The 24,395-nt window shown below is 42.9% G+C and overlaps 1 protein-coding gene across 1 annotated transcript; it reads left to right on the plus strand.

The window, feature by feature from the left end:
- Positions 1 to 2,665: 2,665 nt before the first annotated feature.
- Positions 2,666 to 4,896, plus strand: TMSB4X (thymosin beta 4 X-linked). The gene is made up of 3 exons (XM_082375961.1): positions 2,666 to 2,798; positions 3,880 to 3,993; positions 4,446 to 4,896. Exons 2-3 carry the CDS (start codon positions 3,894 to 3,896, stop codon positions 4,478 to 4,480), a joined length of 135 nt encoding a protein of 44 aa, XP_082232087.1. The 5' UTR covers positions 2,666 to 2,798; positions 3,880 to 3,893; the 3' UTR covers positions 4,481 to 4,896.
- The last annotated feature ends 19,499 nt before the right edge of the window (positions 4,897 to 24,395 follow it).

A 24,395-nucleotide genomic window follows, 5' to 3' on the forward strand; every position in this document is an offset into this window, starting at 1 on the left:
GACGGTAGCTTCCAGGAGGCAGGAATTATCCCTGACGTCTGAAGCATCAATACTGGAAGGACTGAAGAGAAGAAAGCAAGGTGGCTAGAGTCACAGGTGCAGAGTGGGGCTGAGCCAGGTGCAAGGACCTTCCTCACCGAAGCCAGTCAGTTCCATGCCATCCTTCACTGCTAACTGAGCAACTACTATGTACCAGGCATTGTGAGACACAAGGCAGCCTGCCTCCCGCTCTTCCTGGTGAGTCTCAGGCGCAGACCCGGGGCCCCAGGGGTGAAGAATTTTCTCAGCGTCAACTGAGAGTGGCTACTGGCCGAGTTATCACAACGCTGGATCTCTAAGCCTCAGTTTCCGCATCTGTAAACCTCTCCTCATGGAAAGGCCCTGGGCACGAAAGGCGAAAACAAACATAAAGCCCCTATTACAATGCCAGACTGAAATTTTATTGGCTGAAAAATTAGCAAAAGATCTCATGAAAATCTCAGTAAACTGCTACTTTAAAAGAGAAAGAACTAATATAAAAACATCTAAAATGTGCAATTAATTCCAAACACTGAGGATTTTTTTCTCAACCCTCCATCCTAAATAATAATAATAATAATACAAAGCAAAACAATAACAACACTGTCACACACCGAAGCATTTCAGCCTCCCAGCAATCCTGGAAGGTTAAGTACTGAATGATCCCATTTCACAGATGAGAAAATACACAGAAAAATTAATTCACAGGCCAGGGTCACACAACTCTCGGGAATATTCCTTGAGTTCGCATTTGCTTCCATCTGCCTCCCGCTGCCCGTTCCATTCTTCCTAGAACCCCCGGAATGTCAGCAAGTCAAGCCTAACATGGCAGCCACTCTTCCTTTCAGGGAGTTGCCTCCTTCTCTTTCCCTTCCTCTCTATCCATTTCTAAAGAGACAGGCAGAAGGAAGGCTGCTTGTTACCTAACTAGAAAAATGCTCCAGGGTTTACAAATTTCTACTCCTCCACTGCCTTCGGAGACATTGCTCTGCAAGGCCTGAGGAGAAGGCCTTGGGGAGAAGCAGGGAGCCTTAGTGTCGTACCTTTGTCATCCGGAGACTCGGGGAGGAAAGGAGTGATTTTTTGACAGCAGCTGGGTGAGGGGAAATGGACTCCCAGAACCCGACAGAAATGGTGTCAGCACGAAGCACCTGCCGGCTGAAAAGGGCCAAAAAATCCACCCTGCACGCTCCTTCCTGAGTTGCCACGATGAAGTGGACTCTCGGGCCAGTCGACTAGGGGAGGGTCAGGGGGACATGTCACCAGAGAGATGACATACTGTGCCTGCATGAAAAAGTCCAGTGCCCTCATTCGGGAGCAGAATGACAGCCGCCCAGCAGAGCGTGAACTGGGGAACCAGACGGTCACCTGCCCCTGCCCACCGTGTCCCCCTCCCTCCCCAGGAACAAGGAAGTCTAGTGGACGCAGAAATGGGGAAGTCGGAGGTGCTCCTGCAGTGGCTTTCATGGGTCTATATAACAATTGACTCTAATCCCCAGTGAGACAAAAGCCTCGGCCATAAACAAGATTAGCAAGGGGTCTCTGGAAACATTTTCTGAGGACGCAGGGAGGGGGAAGGAGTTTTGTGCGTACAGCTTTATCTGAAAACTCGCACAACCTGGCTCTTTTTCCCTTCACAGGCCATGTGCAGCTCCCCTCCCCCCATAGTATTTGTGACTAATTTCAGCCGCGAGGGGAGGGGTCCCTACTATTCACAGAGTCAGGTGCCATTTTGAAAACTGCTCCTCTCTACCTAGAGCTCCCATATTTCCGGATGTAACTCAGAAACGCACTTCAAAATGGAATCCTGCTCAAAAAGACTCCTTTCAAAATACGGAGTTCGATTTTTAAATTGAATCTTCAGATTTTAGAGATAATGGGATTGCAGTCTCTGGCCTTCCACTCGGGCCTCCTTAGCAATCACTTTTGTAATTTAGGAAAATCAGGAACAGCAAAGTAAAAGAACTTCCTCCTTGTCCGGCAGCAAATCAATAGCAGACCTTGAACTTGACTTATTTTCCTAAGAGGCAGGCGATGTACTCTATAAACTCCCGATAAATTCACCGCCAACCCGCAAATATTCCGGTTATTTGATTTGGGTGCTAACCAAACTTACAGCATTTAAAAAAATATGCATGTTACAGTGAGAAAACTTTTTTTTTTTTTTAGATCACTTAAGGGTGCTTTACTTCCCACCCAAGTCTAGGAGAATGCCAGCGAGGAGACAAAGAGGGCCGGGGTGGGGCGTCGGGCTTCCACTGGCCTGAAAGCTGAAATCACGGGAATCGCACCGCTGCAGTGGGCGAGGCCCTGGGGCGAGGGACACCGCACCCAGGCTTGGGGATCTCTGCAACGGACAAAGGCAGCTTCGCAGTAAAGGAATGCCAGTCCCCCTAGGTACCCCCCAGGCCCTTAGTTATCACGCTCCGGTCCCCAAGAACAGGTTTGCGCGGCTGCTGCAAAAATCCATGATGGCAGAACAGACATAAAGGGCTGGGGGGATGCATTATGAAGGAAGTGTTGCAGGGTGCGCTTTGCGCGTTTTGTTTTTCCGCCCTTGCTGCGGCTAGGTGCGTGGGTGGACGCGGGGGTGGGCCCCCAACGCCGGGCAGGCCCCGGACGCCGTTCCGGAGACGCGGCGCGAAGGAGTTAAGCGCGCCGGCGGTGACGTCACCTCATTTGCATAGGAGCGCGCATATAGCGGCGCCCGCTGCGCCCCGCCCGGCACTCGGCGGCGACCACTGAGCAGACCTCACTTTGCTGGCTCGCAATTCGCTCCGGTGAGCCCCGGGGCCCCTGCCTCCTGCCCTTTGCTCCCCTTCCCGCCCCGCGCCCGCATCCCTGAAGTCCCGGGCGCGAGCGGTCCTCCCGGGAAAGGCTGAGCTTGGGGGAAAGGGGAGCTTGGGGATGCTAGGCCCTTCCAGATGCTGGGTAACGGGGTCGGGAACTCGGTGATTTTTTTTTGTTTGTTTTTTAAATACTTAAAAATTTCGCGTTTTGCTATGGCAGCTTCGAAGAGAACATTTTTTTTCTTTCCTCTCCCCCCTCCAAAAGAAAAGCATTCTGCATCGCCTCAGGTGGTGATGAATCAGGAACAGAAAGATCCTTTGTTCCAGCTCACACCCACCCAAGCCCGGAGCTTCACAATCACATTTTTTCTCTCGCCTCCGATGGCTTCGTGGGCTGTATCTGTTCAGGTTTAAGGCGGCTGGGCTATATTATGAAATGTTTAAAACGCCCTTCTTGCAGGGGAATGTGTGCAGAGCTGCGGAATTGCTCCTAAATGCAGATCAGGGTTGATCTAGAGGGTGTGGGGGGCCGCTTTGTGTGCGGCTGGCTGCATTGTTGAGCAAAAGGAAGGAAGCGGGTAGGGCGGTGGTCGGTGGCGCCCGGCAGCAGCTGCTGTCTTTGTGAGCAGAGAAGAAAGCAGGACGGCTCGCATCTTTGGGGAAGAGGCCACGTATAGAAAACGGAAACGTTTTGTGCAGCCGTGGCTTCATTTTAAGAAATCTAACTCGATTTTCTTCCCCTTAAACTTGAAATGGTTTCACTTTTCTCTAATGTTGAAACGCTGCAAGTAACGAACCCACAGTGGTTAATTTCACTGTTCCGAAAGATTCGGCTTCCTAGTGTGGGCGATCTTCCCAATTTGACCCCCCGCGTTTTGAAGTACTAAAGGCGGGGAGAGGGGCTCTCTTTTTCTCCTGTAGAAAGAGGATGATCTTTAGCCCTGAATGAAAGCGGAAGGAGGCAAAGTGGGTTTTCCGGCAGGAGACGGCAGGGCAGAGGCGCATTTCTGAGTCGGGCGAGACGAGGGTAGGTGGCCCGCCCTCAATCTCCCTCTTGGCTTTGCACCTGCAGCTTCTTCTGCAGCCATGTCTGACAAACCCGATATGGCTGAGATTGAGAAATTCGATAAGTCGAAACTGAAGAAAACAGAAACGAGAGAGAAAAATCCACTGCCTTCACAAGAAAGTAAGCCTCCCTCCCAGCCCCCTTCTTTAGAAAAGGCCGAGCGGGAGTGGCGGGGTGGGTGGGAGAGGATGGGAGGGGCTGGGAGAAGAATTGGGTGGGTGCAGGGAGAGCGGGGGAGGAGCTGACAGTTTCTTTGATTCACGCGGCATGGAAAGGTTAATTGAAAATTGCCTTGCGGCCAAGAAACACAGGGCTTTAATAATTTAACAGTTGAATGTTTAATATCCCGTATTAATATGCAAATACCTTTATCCTTTTCTCTGTTCGAATGTTGTATTTCACATAAATATTTCATGATGGAATGCCTATTTGTGCTTGTAGAAATTTGTCTGATGAGGGAGGAGAGATGTCTTTAAACGAAAGTACTGAAATCCTAGGCTCGGCTATACTGAATTCGCATCTCCAGTCCCCTCCATCTTTTTTCCTTTTGTCTTTTTCTTTTCCGGTCGCAGCGATTGAACAGGAGAAGCAAGCAGGCGAGTCGTAATGAGGCGCGCGCCGCCAGTTCGCACTGTACATTCCACGAGCATTGCCTTCTTATTTTACTTCTTTTAGCTGTTTAACTTTGTAAGATGCAAAGAGGTTGGATCAAGTTTAAATGACTGTGCTGTCCCTTTTCACATCAAAGAATGGAGAACTACTGACCACGAAGGCCGCGCCTGCCTCCCACCCGCCTGTCTGGCTGGCAGGGAAGGAAAAGAACTTGCATGTTGGTGAAGGAAGGAGGCTGGGTGGGACGACAGGGAAATCTAGAGTAAAGAGCAAGCTGGTCCAAGGTGTCCTGCGGGCTGTAAAATGCAGTTTAATCAGAGTGCCATTTTTTTTTGTTGTTGTTGTTCAAATGATTTTAATTATTGGAATGCACAATTTTTTTAATATGCAAATAAAAAGTTTTAAAACCTGGCTGGTGTGACGGTATGGTCTCTGAAAGGAGCGGCTTATTCAGATGAAACCTTTGCAAAAGGGTCAAAGGTGGGTGCCCTGGGGACGATAGATGACAAACATCTGGTCATTTGGGTAAAACGACACAGAAATGGGTTTCATCCAGGTATGTGAAATTACCTTGTCTACACTAGGTAATTAGGAGATCATTTTCTTAGGCTCATTGAATTGCTAGTATCTAGCGTTGAACGAAAACTTTGATAGAAACATATTTGCAGTGCTTAACTGTTGAAGGGTTTGTTTGTTAAGCTGACACTGAATTTATTGCATCTGATCAAGAAAGTGAAGGTGGTGGTAATTCACAGCACACTGTTTCAGGTGTCAAACCTGAGTTATTTAGACAATTATCAGTCCTGTCAGATAAGGAAAAAATGACATTTTTAACAGCTGCTTTATAAAAGGATTGAAGGTAATGTGCTTCCTCTTTGTCTAACGGCTGGTTCCAATTCAAATTCAATATTTAAAATTGCTTTTATAAGTGCACTTAATGGTTAATGAATATGACTTAATTCTCAACTTGGATAATGAAAAAAGTCTTTGGATTTAAAGGACACCAGCCTAAAGGACACCAACCGGACAAGGATGGAATTTGTGCTGTTTAAATCTGATAGGATTTAATTGGCTCACCTCCAGGCCCTACCTTTGTTGAGTCCTTGATAACTTCTCAATCATTTGAAATTCCTATTTTAACCGGTGGCTAAAAGCCAAGCCCTTGCTTGGGGGGGCGTTTAATGTGCAGAAAGAGGGAAATAAGGGTACCAAGTTTTTAAAGTAAAAGGGATGTCTTTCTTAACGTCTTTAATGGATTCTTGCCTTATATAAGGAAGGGTGCAAATTTTTCAAGAATAAGTTAATTTTATTAAGTGGAAACAGCATTTAGTGATAGTTGATCTAATAGCTCAGCAAAGCTAGCTAAGATTTACAATGCAAATGTCCAAGACGTTAAACAACTCGCTGCCCCCCCCACACACACAACTGACTTACAAAAATACCCATTTTTTTAAGGAGAGGGGGTGGAGGGCAAATTGCTGATGATTATTAAGCCGGTTGATTTCATTTCCTTGGCTCGACACTTATTTTGAGAAATGCGCAGGAAACCATTTATCTGTGGTTTAGACCATCAACCAGACAATCACCTAGAAGACTATCTGCATTGCAAGGGAAGGGATGTGTGCAGGCAACTGCCAAACCTGAGAGGCCTCAGCCTGCTGGATCCATCGAGAAGAGCGGTGAGCCTTCTCAAGATGGAGTCTGGCCCTTCAGCCCTGCATTTTCTCTTCCTGCCTGTAAGGAAGGGTGTGGGCAAAATGAAAATGTCCATGGCACAAAGATAAACCAAGCCCTCGTAGCTGTTTGCTCTGTGCGTTTTTCAAACAACGCCGAGATGAAATCAGATTGTAAGGAATGCACACAACTGAAGTGTTCCTCAGTTTTTAAATAAAAATGAGCATTAAGGGGAAAAGGGTGAATCATGAAATCAAGTGATGGGAGAGAAGACCTTTCTCTCCTGGGAGGACAAAGCTCAAACGTAGCTCCCCCCCCCCCGAAAAAAAAAAAGTAAAATGAGAAGTCTGGTAAGGATTGGCTGCTTGGTGTGTGGGATGGGGAAATTGACAAGCTTCTGCAAGTATCACACTGTACACTTAGCTGCTGCACATGGAGAACGGGTGCAGGGTGGGAGTGGGGAGGAGAGGCTGCTTTTTTTTTTTTTTTGATGGGGGAAGAGAGTTCTGTTTTCTTCCCAAGAGAGGGTCTTCCCAGATGGCTGGGGTATTTATGAATCAGTATGGGAATTTATACCCCTGCTATTGAGGAGCTTGGAGTGGACAATTTTTCACAAACATGAAGGGGACCTGAGGGTCACCGTTAGAATGAGGGATCCTTCCAATTGTAGGAGACCCTAGCCACCGCATCTTCAACCCTCTCCCCCTGCAAACCCCCAGGAGGAAACAGGCCAAGGGAGCTTATGTACAAGCCGAAGGTCATACAGTCCGGTCTGGGCTGAGACTTACGCAAACTTTGAATTGAGCAGGAAGAATAAAGCAAAAAGAGAGGAAGTAGAAGAGGCTTGTTTGGGACAGTCTTTTCATTTCTAAATCTCGCAAATTCCTCAACCATCACAGCCACACTTTTCAGTCTTCCGATGGATGGAATTTTCAAGCTACTTTATTCTTCCAGGAGAGCAGCATAGCTTTGGGGCTGTATCTCCGAGGATTGTGCATACGGGGGAGCTGGGGGGAGGCATGCGAAGTCTTAACAAACTCTCCCCTGTGCAGGGTCTCTTCCACCCCTGATAATCATTGCATCCCCTCCCACAGTCCTGTGAGTTAGATAATATCTCCTTGAAATGCACCGGGAAGATCTCTTTATTTCCCTAAAGAAGCATCTTAACACCTCAAGACACCAAAATGAAAGAATTTTCTATTCTTTCTAAACATATGGGGCCAATTTTGTGCTTACTAGAAAGAACAGCACGTTTTGGAAACAACATTATGGCCAAAAAAAAAAGAAATCTTGAGCCTTTTTTTAGTTCAATAATGCAAACTGAAAACATTGTTTCATAGCATCGAAAGCGCTTCACACTTTGAGAGTGGCTTACACACCAATCTAAGAAAATGAAATACATCAATTTGAAGTTCAACTATATTTTATTTGCATGTAAGGAGAAGGGCCTAAATTAGAAATTTAAGACACAGATGTGCCATGAAGTAAGCTAAGAAGAAGATACGTTTCTAAGACCTATATTTACCTGGCTTATTTTTTTCTTGGATACTTGTATAGTTTTTGATCTTTCTAATCATATTCTCGTGCTGGTACCAGCCCAGCTCTTAGCTTGTGAGGCTTCTGTGGGCAGGGTCCCTGCAGTCTGTGTTCACATTTGTGTATTTTTTCTTCTACATCCAATAGTATGCCTTGCATAGTAGTGGACAAATATTAGGGCTTCAACAGACCCTCTTCCCCTCTTAATTGATGGGGACCTCATTTAACATGTTTTTGAACATACTTTTGAGTATGTGAATATCATGCTCGATAGCACAATTTTTAAAATATATATATTTAATATATATATATATTTTAATCAAGGAGACTATACAGGGACATTCTTCTCCATACTTATTGCTAATACCCACCTAAATATAATGAAAGGAAATTCACAGGTAATGTGGAATCTCCATTTGTGAAATTTAAGAATTCTTTTACAAATGTATTTAAATAGCTTTGAATGCTAATTTGCCACCATCCTTGATGTGCTGATTTTGAATCAATGCTTATAGTCAACTACATATTAATAAGCCAGAGCACTGGGTCATTCGTTCACTCCACGGGTGTTTATTGCCTGCCCGGTACATGCCAGGTATTTTATTTGCCACAGAGAGAGTCGTAAATAAAATGTAGTCCCTGCCCTTGCATGTCTTCCCTTGGCTCAAGATGCCCTTTTCATCTAAACTTGAGTGGAAAATGCTAAGAAGTTATTCTTTTCCATTTTTAGGGTGAATGTCGAACCTAAGGGCTTTGTATTTTCAAATGAGTGTGAAGATCTCTGCTCTGCTTTGGTGTGGACTTTTTTCCAAATGTCTCTATAATGATTCCATTCAAATCTCTTCGAAAGCTCAACGGTGAGTGACATTTGATGGAAACCAGCTGATTCGTTGCATCACAATCAAAAATTTTATCAGCATAGAAAGATTGGGCATAATAACTCCTGCCTCTTATCTTTTGACAATCCTTTATGAGGAATGCCCAAGACTTAGGAATGGACTGACTGGGTATTATTTTAAAATCTATCTTTTTCTAGGATTTTATCATTTAGATGCTGAATTTCCAGAGAAACACTTCTCTTTTTTTCGAACTTTATTTTATTGAAGTATAGTTGATTTACAATGTTGTGTTAGTTTCAGGTGTACAGCAAAGCGATTCAGTTATATATACATATATATCTATTCTTTTTCAGATTTTTTTCCCTTATAGGTTATTACAAAACATTGAGTAGAGTTCCCTGTGCTATACAGTAGGTCCTTGTTGGTTATCTGTTTTATATATAGTAGTGTGTATCTGTTCATCCCAAACTCCAAATTTATCCCCTCCCTTCCCCCCAGCTTTCTCCTTTGGTAACCATAGTTTGTTTCTTACGTCTGTCCAGAGAAACATTTCTTATTGCTAAATCCTTACCCTTCCTCTGTCAACCTTCCTTCTCCAATTTGACTAAGATTGTCAGGGGCAAAAACAGTCATTCAAATTTTGAAATCCTCAGAGAATGTAGCAAAATGGCGACCACGTGAGGATATCTGTAAGCCTAGCACCTGGCTGACGGACGGCTGGGTCACTTCTGTTTAGTAGGACTCCAGAGCTTTGAGCCTCAACAGAGAGGGACAAGTTACGTTCATGATCTATTCAAAGCAGTTGGAGCTATTCCTGTCCCATTATTGTCAAGCCACAGGAAATTATGCCTTTCCTCATTACCATACTGAGCTCTGTACGTGGCTGATACCCTTTGGATACCCTTTGGCTACACAGAGACTTTGTGATAGTGTTTTCCCAATCTAGAAACAAAAATATTTCAAAAGATTAAATATATATACTATTTATATATACATAATATTATATATATCGACTGTCATCCATTTATTTCAACCAAATGTCATGGCTTGCATGGAGGGTGGAAAAAAATCATTATTTATTCAGCAAACATGTATTGAGCACCTCCTGTGTACCCAGCTCTTTCCTAGCTGCTGGGGATAGGAATCTGAATCAGAGCCGGGCCTGATGGGAGAGGCAGACCCGTGTGAGCGAACAGCCATATACAGCATGAATCATAGATCGGTTCGTTTACCCAAAAAATTCACCGAGCTCCATGTTTGCCAGGTAATACTTTGGGCTGGGAGATCCACAGCAAGCAGATTGTAAAGGGCCCTCCTGCTTGGCTAAGGAGTTTATTAACTGCCCTTTGGCAACTAGGAGCTATCAGAAGTAAAATCCCTTAGCGCACTTAAGACAGTTTGTAGATTCTTCCTGTTCGGAATGAAGCTACATGGAGGGTAGGGCAAAGAAGTGGCTACCCGTACTTGTCATCGACAAAGCAGATTATCAGTGTGACATTAACTGAGTACGAGAAGGTAATAAATCAGACTTTGATTGGTATTTCCCAGTCTACATTTCAACAAGACAGGCTGTCACACCTCCATATTGGAAACGCTTTTCATGTTGATTTGCTTCCAATTTTTATACTGGTGTGGACAGGGGGTTAATATATTTGAAATGGTTAAAATGACTTTTTTTTTTTTTTTTGGTGGGACCTCTGAGGTTTGCAGTGCCTTATCCTAGAGTTTGTACATTAAAAGCTAGTCTTCAATCATGTATGAGTTTCTCCGTGTCTTCTCCTCTTCTTTTCTCTTCTAAGGACACTTGCCATTGGATTTAGGGCCCACCCAGGCAATCCGGGATGGTCTCATCACAAGATCCTTAAATCTGCAAAAACTCCTTTTCCAAATAAGTCAATACTCACAAGTTCCAGGGATTTGACGTGGATAGAGCTCTTGGGGGGGCCACCATCTAACCCACTAGGAATCATGACCCATAGATCTAGTTACACCACAATGGTTGAAGTGGTAAACTGGTGATCAGCTCTGTGGGCAGAGACATTTTACTGAAGAAGTGGGTTTGTGGGAGGAGAGAGGATAATTGCAGTTTTTTCATATTCATCAGAAACTTACTCCATGGTATAAGGAGTCCTAAGAAGAAACTTCTAGGAGCTGTGAGTGAGTGGGGACCAAGGGGAATAGAATGGAAGGAACATCAAAGGTGTGGGATTGGTTGTATGTTTACTCTGATGACAGAGATGAGGAACACAGGTGGTCATAGGAGAAAACAACTGTTCTGGTACAGTAATTGGAAATGCCCACCAGGCAAATGCAAAATGCCATCTGGGAAAATAAGTAAATATAGTAGTAGAAGTAATTGGAGAGGCCAGTCATGAAAATTAAAAAGAAAACAACAAAGTAAAAAGAATATAAACTGGGTTATTTGAAGAAAGGATTGTAGTATATAACCCTGACGTTGTCATTTCAAAAATTATTGTTTAACTTGAGCTAGGAAGACAAAAGCACCGTGAGTTCTTATATCCAAACATAAATTCTTGAAGCCATACAGATATGCCTAAAGTATTCCTCAAAGATTCCACTGACTTTCTCTTTAAAAGCCCCATGTTATCACAGAGATGCATGAATACATACATGTACCAAGAACAAACATACTGGCAACTAATGTTTTGAACTTTCATCTACTCAGGCCTGCTTTTCTGAAATAGTTTATGAAGTTTCCCATCAGGAGAGATGGATACGAAAAAGTCCGTCTGTTTAGGTCCTCAACCCAAGTAGCAAGGAATTAATTCTTCAGATTAGAAAGAGGTGAGGTCAATTGACGCTAACGCAGACATTAAGGACTGCCTGCCCCAAGGAAGGCAACACTTTTGAGCGTATCCCCTTGAAACAGCTATGATGTATTTTCTTTCCTCTTCTCCTGGAAGCTGACGCCTATGTATGTTGATGTCTATGTATGTTTAGAATTTCTCAGATATTTGGCTTGACCAAGGCCAGTTGTGACTTGGGCCCCTGCTGCCATGCTTGGTACTACAGGTGTTTCCAATTAGGGCTTCATTAGGGTGCAGGCGTGGTTAGGGCTTTGGATCACGGGACCAGGCAAACAGAGCTGTGAGGGGCTTAGGCTTAGCTGCGGAAAGAAAGCCAAAAGGGAGGTCTCCAAACTAGAGAGCTGACTGCCATTCTAACCTTGACTCCCCCAACCCAGCGCCCCCACAAGCTTGGGCCACACCCTAGAGCCTGGTTTTCAAACCACAGGCCGCCCCGTCCCCTTCCAATTTCAGGAAATCAGTTTAGTTGATCCTTGCCAGCATGAAAAACAAAGCAAAGAAAAAAAAAATGAACAAGCCAAAACAAATCACTCAAGAGAAACAGCACGGGAAGGACCAGGCTCTCCTGCGTGGTAAAGGTAGGTTACTGTTTAATCAAACTTTGTTTCAGTTATTTATGTGAGAGTGTGTATGTGTGTTTAACCAGTCTGTGACGTAAGATGTTTTCTCAGTGTGAGTCAGAGGCACATTTATCAAGACATCCATCCCCCAGCCTCCTGTCTTTTCTCACTCTAGCTCCCACTCCTAGTCAATCACTTGGCATTGATTTAAAACCCTCACCTCCCCAGGCCCTTCCTAAGTCGCCCTGTACACCCCAGTCCTGACCTCCTCCAACAGCCTCTGTTTTCCATTCCTTTGTCCAGGCTCCCAGGGGCTGATAGACACAAGATACACTTTTCCACGCCATCACCACTGAACTTGTCTCTTGTTCCTGGTCAGCTCCCTATTAGCTGTGCAGCCTCGCATATGCTTCATAACTGCTCTGAGCCTCGCTTTTCTCCTCTGCAAAGTGGAGAAGGGGAATGGTCCCAACGTGTGGGCTTCTCCTGAGGGTTGAAAGAAATACGTGCACCTCGTACGTTAAAGGTGTTCAATAGATGGTGGCTTTTATAATAAGGACGTTCTCCTACAGAACCACAGTGCCAAGATTGAATTCAGGAAATGGACCATCCAGTGTACTGCTCTTATCATCGAAGCTAAAGTCCGGATTTGAATTTTGCCAGTTGCTCCATTAATGTCTTTGACAGCCTTTTTCTTCCTCCTCACCGGGATCCAATACAGGCTCACGAGACGCGTTTAGTTCTCGTGCCTCTTTAATCTGAAACCATCCTTCAGCTGTTCTTTGTCTGTCACATTTCAGAAGAATACAGACCAGCTGGTTTGGCAACTTTCTCTCAGTTGGGTTTGCCTCCTGTTTTTTCACGGGTAGAATCAGATCATTTTGGTAGGAGGGCCCGGTGAGGGATGTCGTGTCCTTCTCGGTTTTTCACAGAAGAGGCACGTGATGTCCAGTTGTGCCATCGCTGATGGTGAGGAGGACCGCTTGTTTCCAGGGTTGCCACCAGCTTTCTCTACTGTGAAACTAGCGTTTTCCCTTTGTCATTAATAACCTGTGGGGAGATACTTTGAGACTCAGGTCTCCTGTATCTCATCAAACTTTTACCACGTGGTTTCAGCATTTGTGGGTGATGCTTGCCTGAATCAATGCTATCTGTGATGTCAGCAAAAAGGCGAATTTCCAACTCTGTCATTCCTTCTAACGTGAACATGATTTTTACGTGTTCCACCTTAGACGTCTAAACCAATGAATGCCACTTCGAAATTTATATGCCAACAATATGGAAGATAAAAGCAACTTATTTATGTAGGCCTGTGGGCTTGTTCTGCTTGACGAGACTCAACATTGTAGAGATGCCATGTTATAGGGAATCTTTTCAAAGGCCCTGTCAACATACGGCTGATGCATGTAAATCAACTATACTCCAATACGATATTTTAGAAAATTTTTTGGGGGCTGCACTGCGCGGCTTGTGGAATCTCAGTTCCCCAACCAGGGATTGAACCCGGGCCTCTGCAGTGAGAGCACCGAATCCTAACCACTAGGCCACCAGGGAACTCCTTAAAATAAAAATTAAAAAAAAAAAGAAAAAAAGATACAGCTGGACTTCCCTGGCGGTCCAGTGGCTGGGACTCCGCGATTCCAATGCAGAGGACGTGGATTTGATCCCTGGTCGGGGAACTAAGGCCCCACATGCCGCAGGAGTGGCCAAAAATAAATAAATTAATTAATTTTAAAAAGTAAAATAATCTTTTTTTTTTTTTTAAAGCAATTCCTTTATTTTTATTTTTTATTTATTTATTTATTTATTTATTTTTGGCTGTGTTGGGTCTTCGTTTCTGTGCGAGGCTTTCTCTAGTTGCGGCGAGCGGGGGCCACTCTTCATCGCGGTGCGCGGGCCTCTCACTATCGCAGCCTCTCTTGTTGCGGAGCACAGGCTCCAGACGCGCAGGCTCAGTAATTGTGGCTCACGGGCCCAGTTGCTCCGCGGCATGTGGGATCTTCCCAGACCAGGGCTCGAACCCGTTTCCCCTGCATTGGCAGGCGGATTCTCAACCACTGTGCCACCAGGGAAGCCCCGTAAAATAATCTTAAAAAAAAAAAAAAAGTTATGGCTGATGCAGGCCTGTGCTGTCATTTCATCTTTAAGAGTCATCTTAGGGCTTGTTTGCAGTCAACACTCTCACATGTCACGGCTGTGCTTTTTCAAAAGAATACAGAGGCATATGTGTAAATCGCATTCCCATTCAATTCAAACTAGATCTTTAACATTAATTTTGATCAACCGCAAATCTCATGGAGTTCCCATGATTGGCAGAGAAATTGCTCGTCATTAGTGGCTCCAGCAAAGGCTTGTAGAAGGACGGGAGAGGCAGATGCTTTTCGGGTTCCTGATGGACAACAGACGTTGGTGTGATAAAACTGTGCACCGCTGGAATCATTGGGCGCGGCCTTCAGCACTGTCACTTCTGCTTCTGCACCGCAGGAAGAAGGTTTCTGCTCTTTGAGAACCAGGAAGTGGCTTCAGAATTTTGGCTTTGAATTGGGTCAGGCGCCTGCCTTTCAGCAAGCCTCGAACAAACATCACCTGTTGATTAGTCAAGCACACATTTCCAACACTAGTATGAGAGGAATAATGGATGGATAGAGCTTCAAGAATGTCTGGCCCTCTTCCACTTTCTACCTGGAAAAAAATGTCTTCACCTGAATACTGCTGTTTGCTTATAACCGTGGCGCCCTACCTGTCTGAGTCTTGAGGCCGGTGCTGATGCAGCTGCCTACCTGGATGGTGACTCACTCCCAGGTTCTTTTTCAAGATGCCCTGGCCACCTGTTTGTCATGGAAACCGGGACAAAGTCTCTGATTTCAGTGGGAGCATATCCTCAAGAGAGGCAGAGTCTCCAGTATGTAATCATAAATAGTACAAATTTTCTCCCATTTTGGGGACATGGGGGATCGAAGTTGACCTTTTAAAAGTATTTTTATTTGTCATTTTTATTTTTAAAATTTATTTTATTGAAGTATAGTTGATTTACAATGTTGTGTTAATTTCCGCTGTACAGCAAAGTGAGTCAGTTATACATATGTATACATTCTGTTTCTTATTCTTTTCCATTATGGTTTATCACAGGATATTGAATACAGTTCCCTGTGCTATACAGTTCGTCCTTGTTGTTTATCCATTCTCTATGTAATAGTTTGCATCTGCTAATCCCAAACTCCCAATCCATCCCTCCCCCACTGCTAAAAGTATTTTTAATTATTAAAGTTGTTTGAACACAGAACACATTTATCTGGTTCAAATATTAAAACAATATGAGAAGTATATTCCCCTTCAACAGATTCCCCTTGCTCTCTTTACTAGTTTCTTGTTTAGCCTCCAATGTATACGTGAAAGCAAATATATATTTTTAACTCTCCTCTCTTTACACAACTGGTATTTAATATGGTATTCTTAAACTTTAAAAATTAGTATAGAGTAATACACATCTGTTTATTTAAAATAAATCACACAGTATAGAATAGAGTGAATGAAAAAGTTCTCCTAACCTCCAGCCCATGTTCCAGAGGTAGCTACTGTTACCAGTTTTTTGTGAGCCATTCCAGATGTTACAAATTTTTTAGAAACTTGAGAGCTGCTTGCTAAACACAGCCACTATTAAAAATTAAATGATATAAACTTACAACAAAATAAATGATATTAAAAGTAAAGGTCATAGATACTCGTAACTCATCACTGCCTAATTATTTTACTACATTTTACTACAATCTATGCTCTCGAGGTTGATTATGTTACAGGTACCATCTTTATGGTGGAAATATTATAAAATGATGGCATATACAACATTGTAAGTCAACTATACTTCAATTAAAAAAAGAAAAAAGAAAATGATGGCTACTGGTCATCTCTTCTCAACTCTTCTTGAGGGCTTTACACCTCTATTGACATAGAATGTAGAAGATGATTCATTGAAATGAATCAAAAATATCAACTTAGGAAATGTAAAGATGCAACAAACCTGTCAACACAGTTATTTTTAAATTTAAAGAAAATCGGCATGAGAATAAATGACATTGCTTAGTAGGAAAAATAAATGGCTACTTCTCATGGATGTCCAAATAGCCTTTCCCTTTTTTTTAATCTAAATGGCCAGGTAGACAAGATCTGTCCTCCCTCATCCTGGAAAATTTCATCTCTCATCCACCTGTCACTATTTGGGTGGTCATTCCAGTGTCTTCCCCGGTCCTAAATTCTCCTGCTTCTCTTCACTCATTTTTTTCTCTGGCTATACTTCTTCTGCTATCCCTTAATTATTGGTTTGTGCAAGGAGCCAACCTTGACCTTACACTCTTCCTCATCTGCATTCTTCCTTGTCTATGCTCTTCCTTTCCCCATGGCTTTACCTAGTAAGTTTCTTTAACCTGATGACTCTAGGATTCCTTTGGATTCCATCTGACTCTCTCTCTTGCTCCATCTGGCTAGACATCGCCACATGATCATTGCTTAAAGTTATCCTGTCTACAAAACTTGTCCTCCCCACTTGGTCAATGGCATCATTATCGTTCAAGTAACTTGACAAGTCAGCTGTATCTTGTGACTCACCAGTCACATCCATCACTCACCAGCACTGGGAATCTAATCCAAACATTGCTCTACAACCTCCAGCCATGTCCCTGGGTTCAGATTTTCCCTTCCATCAGACTCTTTCTTCCCTACATGCCCCAGCCTCATCCCAGTGATCTTCCAAGGCCCAAGTCCTTTCACATCCTCCAAGAAGTCTCCCTAGATCCTCGCTCAGATTGATTCTGCCTTCCTGCAATCCCCACTGCATTCTGCTGGTACTTTCTATGAAGACTTAGAGTCTACACCTCTCTGGAGTAGGGTAATTACCTAAATCTCGATTTCCTCCCCCAGATTGGAGGCTCCTGGGCTGGAGAGGGACAGAAGAGATCCTAGCATGGAGCTCTGTGGAGTACGTGCTTGAGAAATGTGAGTTGAATGGTTTTCTATTGAATTTATGCACAACGTATAGGAATCTTGCCAGTGAAATGTGTAGGAAAGAGCTAGTTTTACTCACCCCAGGGGTCACAAATTCATATGTTTACAGGTGCCCAGCACAGGTCACATAAATGACTGGAGAGGTCAAGCTCTGTCGAGAGAGGAAGCAGCCCCTTCTCAGCTCCAGCCAATTACCATAAGGAAACACGGATCCAGTGCTGCCAAGTCTTCCAGTTATTCAAGAGAAGGCAGAAATAGGGATCTTTAAATGTGCAATCTCCCAAGTTATAATTACTGGTAACTAATTAGAGACATTTTTTTTTTTTTTTATAAATCTTTTATTTTTCTAATTTTATTTTATTCTTTATACTTTTTTTTTTTTAATTTTTATTTATTTATCTACTTATTTATGACTGTGTTGGGTCCTCGTCTCTGTGCCAGGGCCTTCTCTAGTTGTGGCAAGCGGGGGCCACTCTTCATCGCGGTGCGCGGGCCTCTCACTATCGCAGCCTCTCCTGTTGCGGAGCACAGGCTCCAGATGCGCAGGCTCAGTAGTTGTGGCTCACGGGCCCAGCCGCTCCGCAGCATGTGGGATCCTCCCAGACCAGGGCTCGAACCCGTGTCCCCTGCATTAGCAGGCAGACTCCCAACCACTGCACCACCAGGGAAGCCCAATTAGAGACATTTTAACCTTTTATTGTAAAATTGAAAAAAGGAAACTACAAAAACCCACCAACATATAGTTTAATGCGTTATTATGAGGCAAACATCCAACTCTTCTAATGGAAACTGAGGTCAAGAAATAGAACTTGGCCACCTACCCCAGGAACCTACCTGGGCTCCATTCCAGTCTCAACACCCCCAAATGAACCCCTTCTCTACATTCATACTAATAATTTGCTTTCATTTTCTTATGGTTTTATCATTTGGGTGTGCACCCCTAGGTTCTATACTCTAACTTAACGCAAATTGAGTCTGAGTCATTTTTTAAAACTTGTGTCTTTCATCTGCAGGTCCCCCCTCCGGCGTTTCCCTTTCCTTGCAATTTTTTTTGGTTGAAGTACCTGGGTATTTGACTTGTAAATTTTCTCACAGTCTGGATTTGCTTACTGAATGGTGCAGCTCATCATGTGGTCTGCACTTCCCGTACTTTGGCATCTAGATCCACAACTTGTTCATTAATTAAAACATTGTTTTCAATTGCGAATGTCATCCATTGGCAGCAGCTTATCTCTGCATCCTCTACCTTGCTCTATCTCCTTGTTTGTTTCTCTCTCTACTTACTTTGCCCTGACTGTGAATAGTCAATCAACTTCTTTGCCACTTTCCATGTTGGGAGGATGGAGATGTATTCTGATCTAATAGAATCAAAGTCTTCATAATTATCACATTGCTGACCATAAACGTTGGGTGTTGTGGCTCCTTGGATCCTCTAACGTGGACCACGTAGGGATGCTTTAAAGGGACAAAACCAGGCATCCTCCCAGAGACTGATTTGTTTCCTTTCCAGCCAGATGGTTCACCGGGTGGGATGCAGCCAAGTCACTAGTCTTTCCTTCACCAGATGACAGGCTTTCCTCTGACCACGGCACCTACTAGTTTAAAAGAGAAGTCTAGAGCCACTTCCCACATGGGGGAGGGGCTGGAGGCTGGGGGTGTGTGTGTAACTCTGCAGGTGCCAAAAGTCAGAAGAGTTCTAAAGGCAAGTGACCCATGTCTTCCATGGGGGTACAAAGGGGTAAAAGAAAACAGGATTTGCAGAGAGATTCCCCAGGATAGTAAAGCTCTGGCGAAAAATCTATTAAGAAATCTGTAAAATCCCCTGGAAAAATACATAAGAAAGGGAGAACAGCAAAACCAACAAAATGAGAAAGAGGAAAAAAAAGGAATCTAGACAAGAGAACCAAGATGTTGACCTGTCATATATCAGAAAACATTTTCCCAATCAATGAAAGGGCTTGGTGAACAAAGCTAAAATTGTGCATCCATGGTAATACGTGTAGTTGATTATAATTATTTAAACCACTTAATCATTTCAGGTAGAGTTTATCCATAGTGTTAGACTGATGCCCAAGTAAAACCGTTTTTGTTACAAGTCAGAGGTGCATACATTTGCATCAAATGCATAAGGCATGATGGCTATTGATTAGTGGACTAATAACCAGGCAAAAACCTGTCTCTAGGTAAGTTGACCTGAACAGCTAGTGACCTGGGAGGAACTCCCTCCCCCTGAGTGGGCAGATGTGGCAGGGAATAACTCATTACCCCAGTGGGTGGGCCCTTCAGCTGACCTGACCCTTTTTCTTCTCCTTTCCACCCTCTTCCCTCCTTTTTGCCCTACTCTTTTGTTTCTTATTCTACCTCAAGTTCACTGTTAGACAGTGAAATGTCTCATTTCTCCTAGATGGTGAGGTGAAATTTTCCTGAAAACAGAGCATTCAGTGTCTGGCAATAATTGACTTTCGTTATAATGGCTCTCTAATGAACTGTTGAGTTTCAAAAGAAGTTTTCTCTGAATGAAAATTTGCCTGGTCACCATGCTTTGGGCATGAAGAGATTACATCGTAGGGGAGAAGAGACACATCTTCCTTACAGAATAATTCCAAGTGATGTATCTAGATACTCTCCATCCAAGAGGGCAAGATTAATCCCTCCCCAGCTCCCACCCACACTGGGCTAGATTTAGTGACTCCTTCCAAAGAATAGAGTATGGACAGGGAAGGGAAAAACAGCAATATTATAGTGGAGAAACCTGGCAGACAGCACCTTAACCAAGTGATGAAGGGTAACATCGCCAGTGATGTCATGTAGATATCAGGTACCTTCCGACATGTTATGAAGAGAAGGGAACTTTGGCACTTTCCCAAAATGCATAACATAACCCCAGTCTAATGAGAAAAACATCACGTAAACCCAAATGAACGGACATTGTATAAAATTCCTGGCTGACACTACTGGAAAATGTCAAGTTCATGAAAAAATATGGAAAGATGCAGAAACTGTCAGCCCAGAGGAGACTAAGAATACATGATGATTAAACGCAGTGTGGAATCCTGGATTGAATTCTCAAACAGAAAGAGGACATTGAATGGAAAAACAGGTGAAATTGGAATGAAGTCTTGCGTTTAGTTAACAGTAACGTAGCCTTGTTAGTTTCTTAGTTGTGACAAACAATATAAAGTTTATTGAAAGAAAGTGAACAAAAACAACAAAAGATAACATCTTTTAATTGGGTACCAAGTATTCAACCTAGATTTTTTTTAAAATTTATTTTTATTTATTTTTTATTTTTGGTTGTGTTGGGTCTTTGTTGCTGCGCGCGGGTTTTCTCTAGTTGCGGCGAGCAGGGGCTACTCTTCGTTGCAGTGCGCGGGCTTCTCGTTGCGGTGGCTTCTCTTGTTGCTGAGCACGGGCTCGAGAGTGCGGGGGCTTCAGTAGATGTGGCATGTGGGCTCAGTAGTTGTGGCTCGTGGGCTCTAGAGCACAGGCGCAGTAGTTGTGGCGCACGGGCTTAGTTTCTCCACGGCATGTGGGACCTTCCCGGGCTCGAACCCTTGTCCCCTGCCTTGGCAGGCAGATTCTTAACCACTACGCCACCAGGGAAGCCCTAGATTTGTTTTTAATATTTCAATACTCCTCATATCTTGTTAGTACACAGACCATCTGTTAACATAATGAAGTGTTCTGTTTGTAACAGCTTATGGCAGGCTGCTTGGTGTATGAAGCAGCTAAAATCAAGGCTCTTGATTTGACATGGCAGCTTAATTCTGTGTATTTCTGTAGATGTGGTCTCAGTCCTAGCTTTGTCTAGAGAGATCTTGGGCAAATGTACACTGTCTGAATCAGGATGGGTAAATATTCAGTGTGGTTACCTCCACCCCCAGAAAATAACTGAAAACACGTGGTCTCTTGAAGGTGAGCCAGCAGTGCTATCTTTCCATACGAAGACCTGGTTGACTATAATTAAAACTTTCATTTGACTATTAAAATTAAAGAACAGCTATAAATTAAAGTAACAATATTAAAACCTCTGGGGGGTAAGTCTAAAACTCCTCTTTAATTAGAGAGCTACAAAACTTAAGGAACACTAATTCTTTTTGGCATCAAGGTCTCATCTTACAAAGAAGCTGGTATTTTGTAAATCACAGGTCTTCCAGGGCTGAGGACAAATTTTGGTTCTTGCTTGGGATTACTGCCTGAAAGATTTTGCCCTTTAAGAACTAGGCTATAAGTTAGAGAATACTAATTTCTTATCCTGATTGGACATATGAGAATCTGGGTGGTCTTGGTCATGTCATGACTTTTCTAGATTAGAGTTTCCATAGTTCTATAGTTAGATGTTGGGTTATTAATTTTATTTGACTGTTATAGTTCAAAAAGTTTGAAATTTTTGTTGCAATAATGAAAATAATAGCCCTTCTCCTTAAAAACAGAAGGCGTTAGTAATAGGTGGTGGATTCAGTTATTAATTGTATATTCTTCTTTGTACTTTTCTATATTTTTCAGATGTGTGTATCTATAGTCATATAAACAGAAAACTGTATTTGAAAACACTATAAGGACATATACTAGTAGATTTTTCATTAAGACTTACTGAGTTTAACTAAGATATGGTGCTCAGGTGGGCCTTAATCCTTCACTTTAATGACAGTTTTGCCAGGACAATCTGAAAGTTGAACTTGGCCTTCAGTTCATCCCCTGACTGCCTTTTTCCATTTGCCAGTCTTAATATTTGTGCTTTCTCTTTATAGATCTTATTCCTCAGTTTTTATCTTTTTTTTCCATTGGATTAAAACAAACAATGAGCTTTAAAAAGAACACTCCTCATGGTAGATATCTCCAGAGAGCTTATATTTACTCTAAACTGAGTTTTGCCAGACCGTCCAAGTGGATACTCCTGATTTTTCATTATCCATCAACATATTACACTGTAGAGGATACAGTGGCATAAAATTGGTGTAGTCCAGCAAAACTCTGATATGCAAACAGGACAACACAAAATCATGAGAATAGTTTTCTATCTAGTTCTAGAAAAATGATTCATACTTTTCCTCCCTTCCTTCCTTCTTTCTTTCCTTTCTTCTTCCTTTTGAGGTTTGTAAAAAGGCAAAATTATATATATATAGTAATTCGGTGCCTAAAAATTTGAACTCTGGAAAATGGGATTGCCACTCTCCATGTTTCCCATTGGCTAAAGAGATGCTTTTCCTAAGAATATGCAAACTGTCTAGTCCAGTCTTTACATCTTTAAAGTTATACTTGTTTGTTTTATAACATAATGCCAGCGTGGCACTACAGTCAGCTGTATCTGAGACTAAAAGTGTATATCTCAATGTGATGAATGAGGACATTGGAAAACTTGGACATATGAATTTTGTCCATGATTATCTGAAGGTGGCAGAGATCTGGATTTGGTTGAGTCACTTCTGGTTTGATTATCTCGGCTGATTGCCACCAATCACATTTAAAGATTCTGCCATCACATGGTTCATTTTTCATACATGCTGATGTGTGTATGTCAAACAGTGCAAAGGACTCCATGGTAATTTTAACCTACTACCTGGACCTTTAGTTGTAAGAACCACAAGGTACATCCCGGTTGACTGAGTTTCTTGAATGAATGAAATGCACAACAAGTTCCCTTAGCAAAAGTAAAATCAGCCTCCTCTTTGAAGATCTGGCATGATTTGTAAACCTGACCACTATAAGGACATCTTTGCTAATTTAATACATATCTACATACTTCTGCTTTTTCATCCGTAAATTTTTCATTCCAAAAAGAGAAAAATCTTCTATAATGATTAATTCATTAACTCTGATAATATCTCTCTACATACCAGAGTCAGCAAACTCTGGCCTGAGGGCCAGATATGGCCAGGCTACCAGTTTTTCTACAGCCTGAATGCTAAGGCTGGTATTTGTATTTGTAAAGGACTGGAAAAGAAATCAAAAGAAGAGTACTATTTCTTGGCATGTAAAAATTATATGAAATTCACATTTCAGTGTTCATAAATCAAGTTTGATTGGCACCCTCATTCATTTGCAGCTTGCTTCTGGCTTTCATGTTCAATGGCAGAGTTGGGTAGCTCTGACAGAGACTACATGGCCTGCAAAACAGAAAATATTTACTATGTGGCCCATTTCAGAAAAAGTTTGCTGCTTCCTGTTCCAGACAAAGCTATTTTTGGAAAGAGAGCTGAGGCCCAGCATGAAGTGGGTAGACATCGCAAAATCACTGCAATGAACTGGTCTGGGATGTAAACCAAACTTCTCACGTGATACAATTTCTAGCGAAGCATCTTGCATAAGTGGGGGAAATTAAAATCTGGAGATGAAAGTAGAAAACAAAAATCAAAAATCTAAATTTTGCATAGTGGGAATGTTTGAAGAATAGAGCCCAAGGATCGAGGGCATATTTTATCTATTGCCAAAATGTGCCTTTTCTGGAAGAGCATGCTTCCCTTCCCGAAAGCAGGGCCACGCAGGCCTAGGCCATCACAAACCCTTGCTGATTGACTGCTGGATGAGGGTCACGTGGCTCTGACTTTGGTCGGTGTAGGCAGTGATCAGGGTGACCTTTGAATGTTTAGGGTCTCAAAGCACACATACTTTGGGGGGGGGCCCATAAAAAGGCTGAGTCTGTGTCCTTCCATGAATGGCCCCCTAGAAGTGCTATAGTCAGGTTCTCAAAAGCCTGCCTCTTCTTTTTATTTTGGTCAGGTTTTGGTCCGTTTGTGAGGGGATAATGAAGATTAGAATTTCAGTACTTGTTATAACCTTGTCAGCAGTGGAGGACGGATGTGGCTGAGAACAATGGTTATACTTTGTAATTTCTGGTTCGTGTGTGTATGGGGCTATCTAATGTTTTATTTGGGGGTAATCTCGTGTATATAGTTTATAAATACGTAATACATTCTTTACATATTTGTGCGCTCAAACTTTTAAAAAAATTTTTTATTGAAATATAGTTGATTTACAATGTTGTGTTTCAGGTGTACAGCAAAGTGATTCAGTTATACATATATGTATATATATATATTCTTTTTGGATTCTTTTCCCTTATAGGTTATCAAACTTTTTTGTGGGGGGGGGGGCCTTGCCACGTGGCATGGGGGAATCTTAGCTCCCCGACCAGGGATTGAACCTGTGCCCCCTGCAGTGGAAGTGTGGAGTCCAAACCACTGGACTGCCAGGGAAGCCCCAAACTTTTTATTGATAGTTTTATTTGTGTCATCAGATAGTTCACATACTTGTTTTTTACTTAATTTTCTACTGTTGTGTAACAAATTACCACAAATTTAATGGCTTAAAGCAACACATTTATCATCTCACAGTTTTTATCCATTAGGAGTCTGGGAATGGTTCAGCTAGATCTTTGGCTCAGGATGTCACAAAGGTGCAATCAAGGTGTCGGCTGGGGCTGTGGTCTCATCTGGAAGCTCGTGTCCCCTTCCAAGTTCAAGTGGTTTGGGGGC

The sequence above is a fragment of the Balaenoptera borealis genome (assembly GCF_965194805.1).
Source record: "Balaenoptera borealis genome assembly, chromosome: X".
NCBI classification, from domain to species: domain Eukaryota; kingdom Metazoa; phylum Chordata; class Mammalia; order Artiodactyla; family Balaenopteridae; genus Balaenoptera; species Balaenoptera borealis.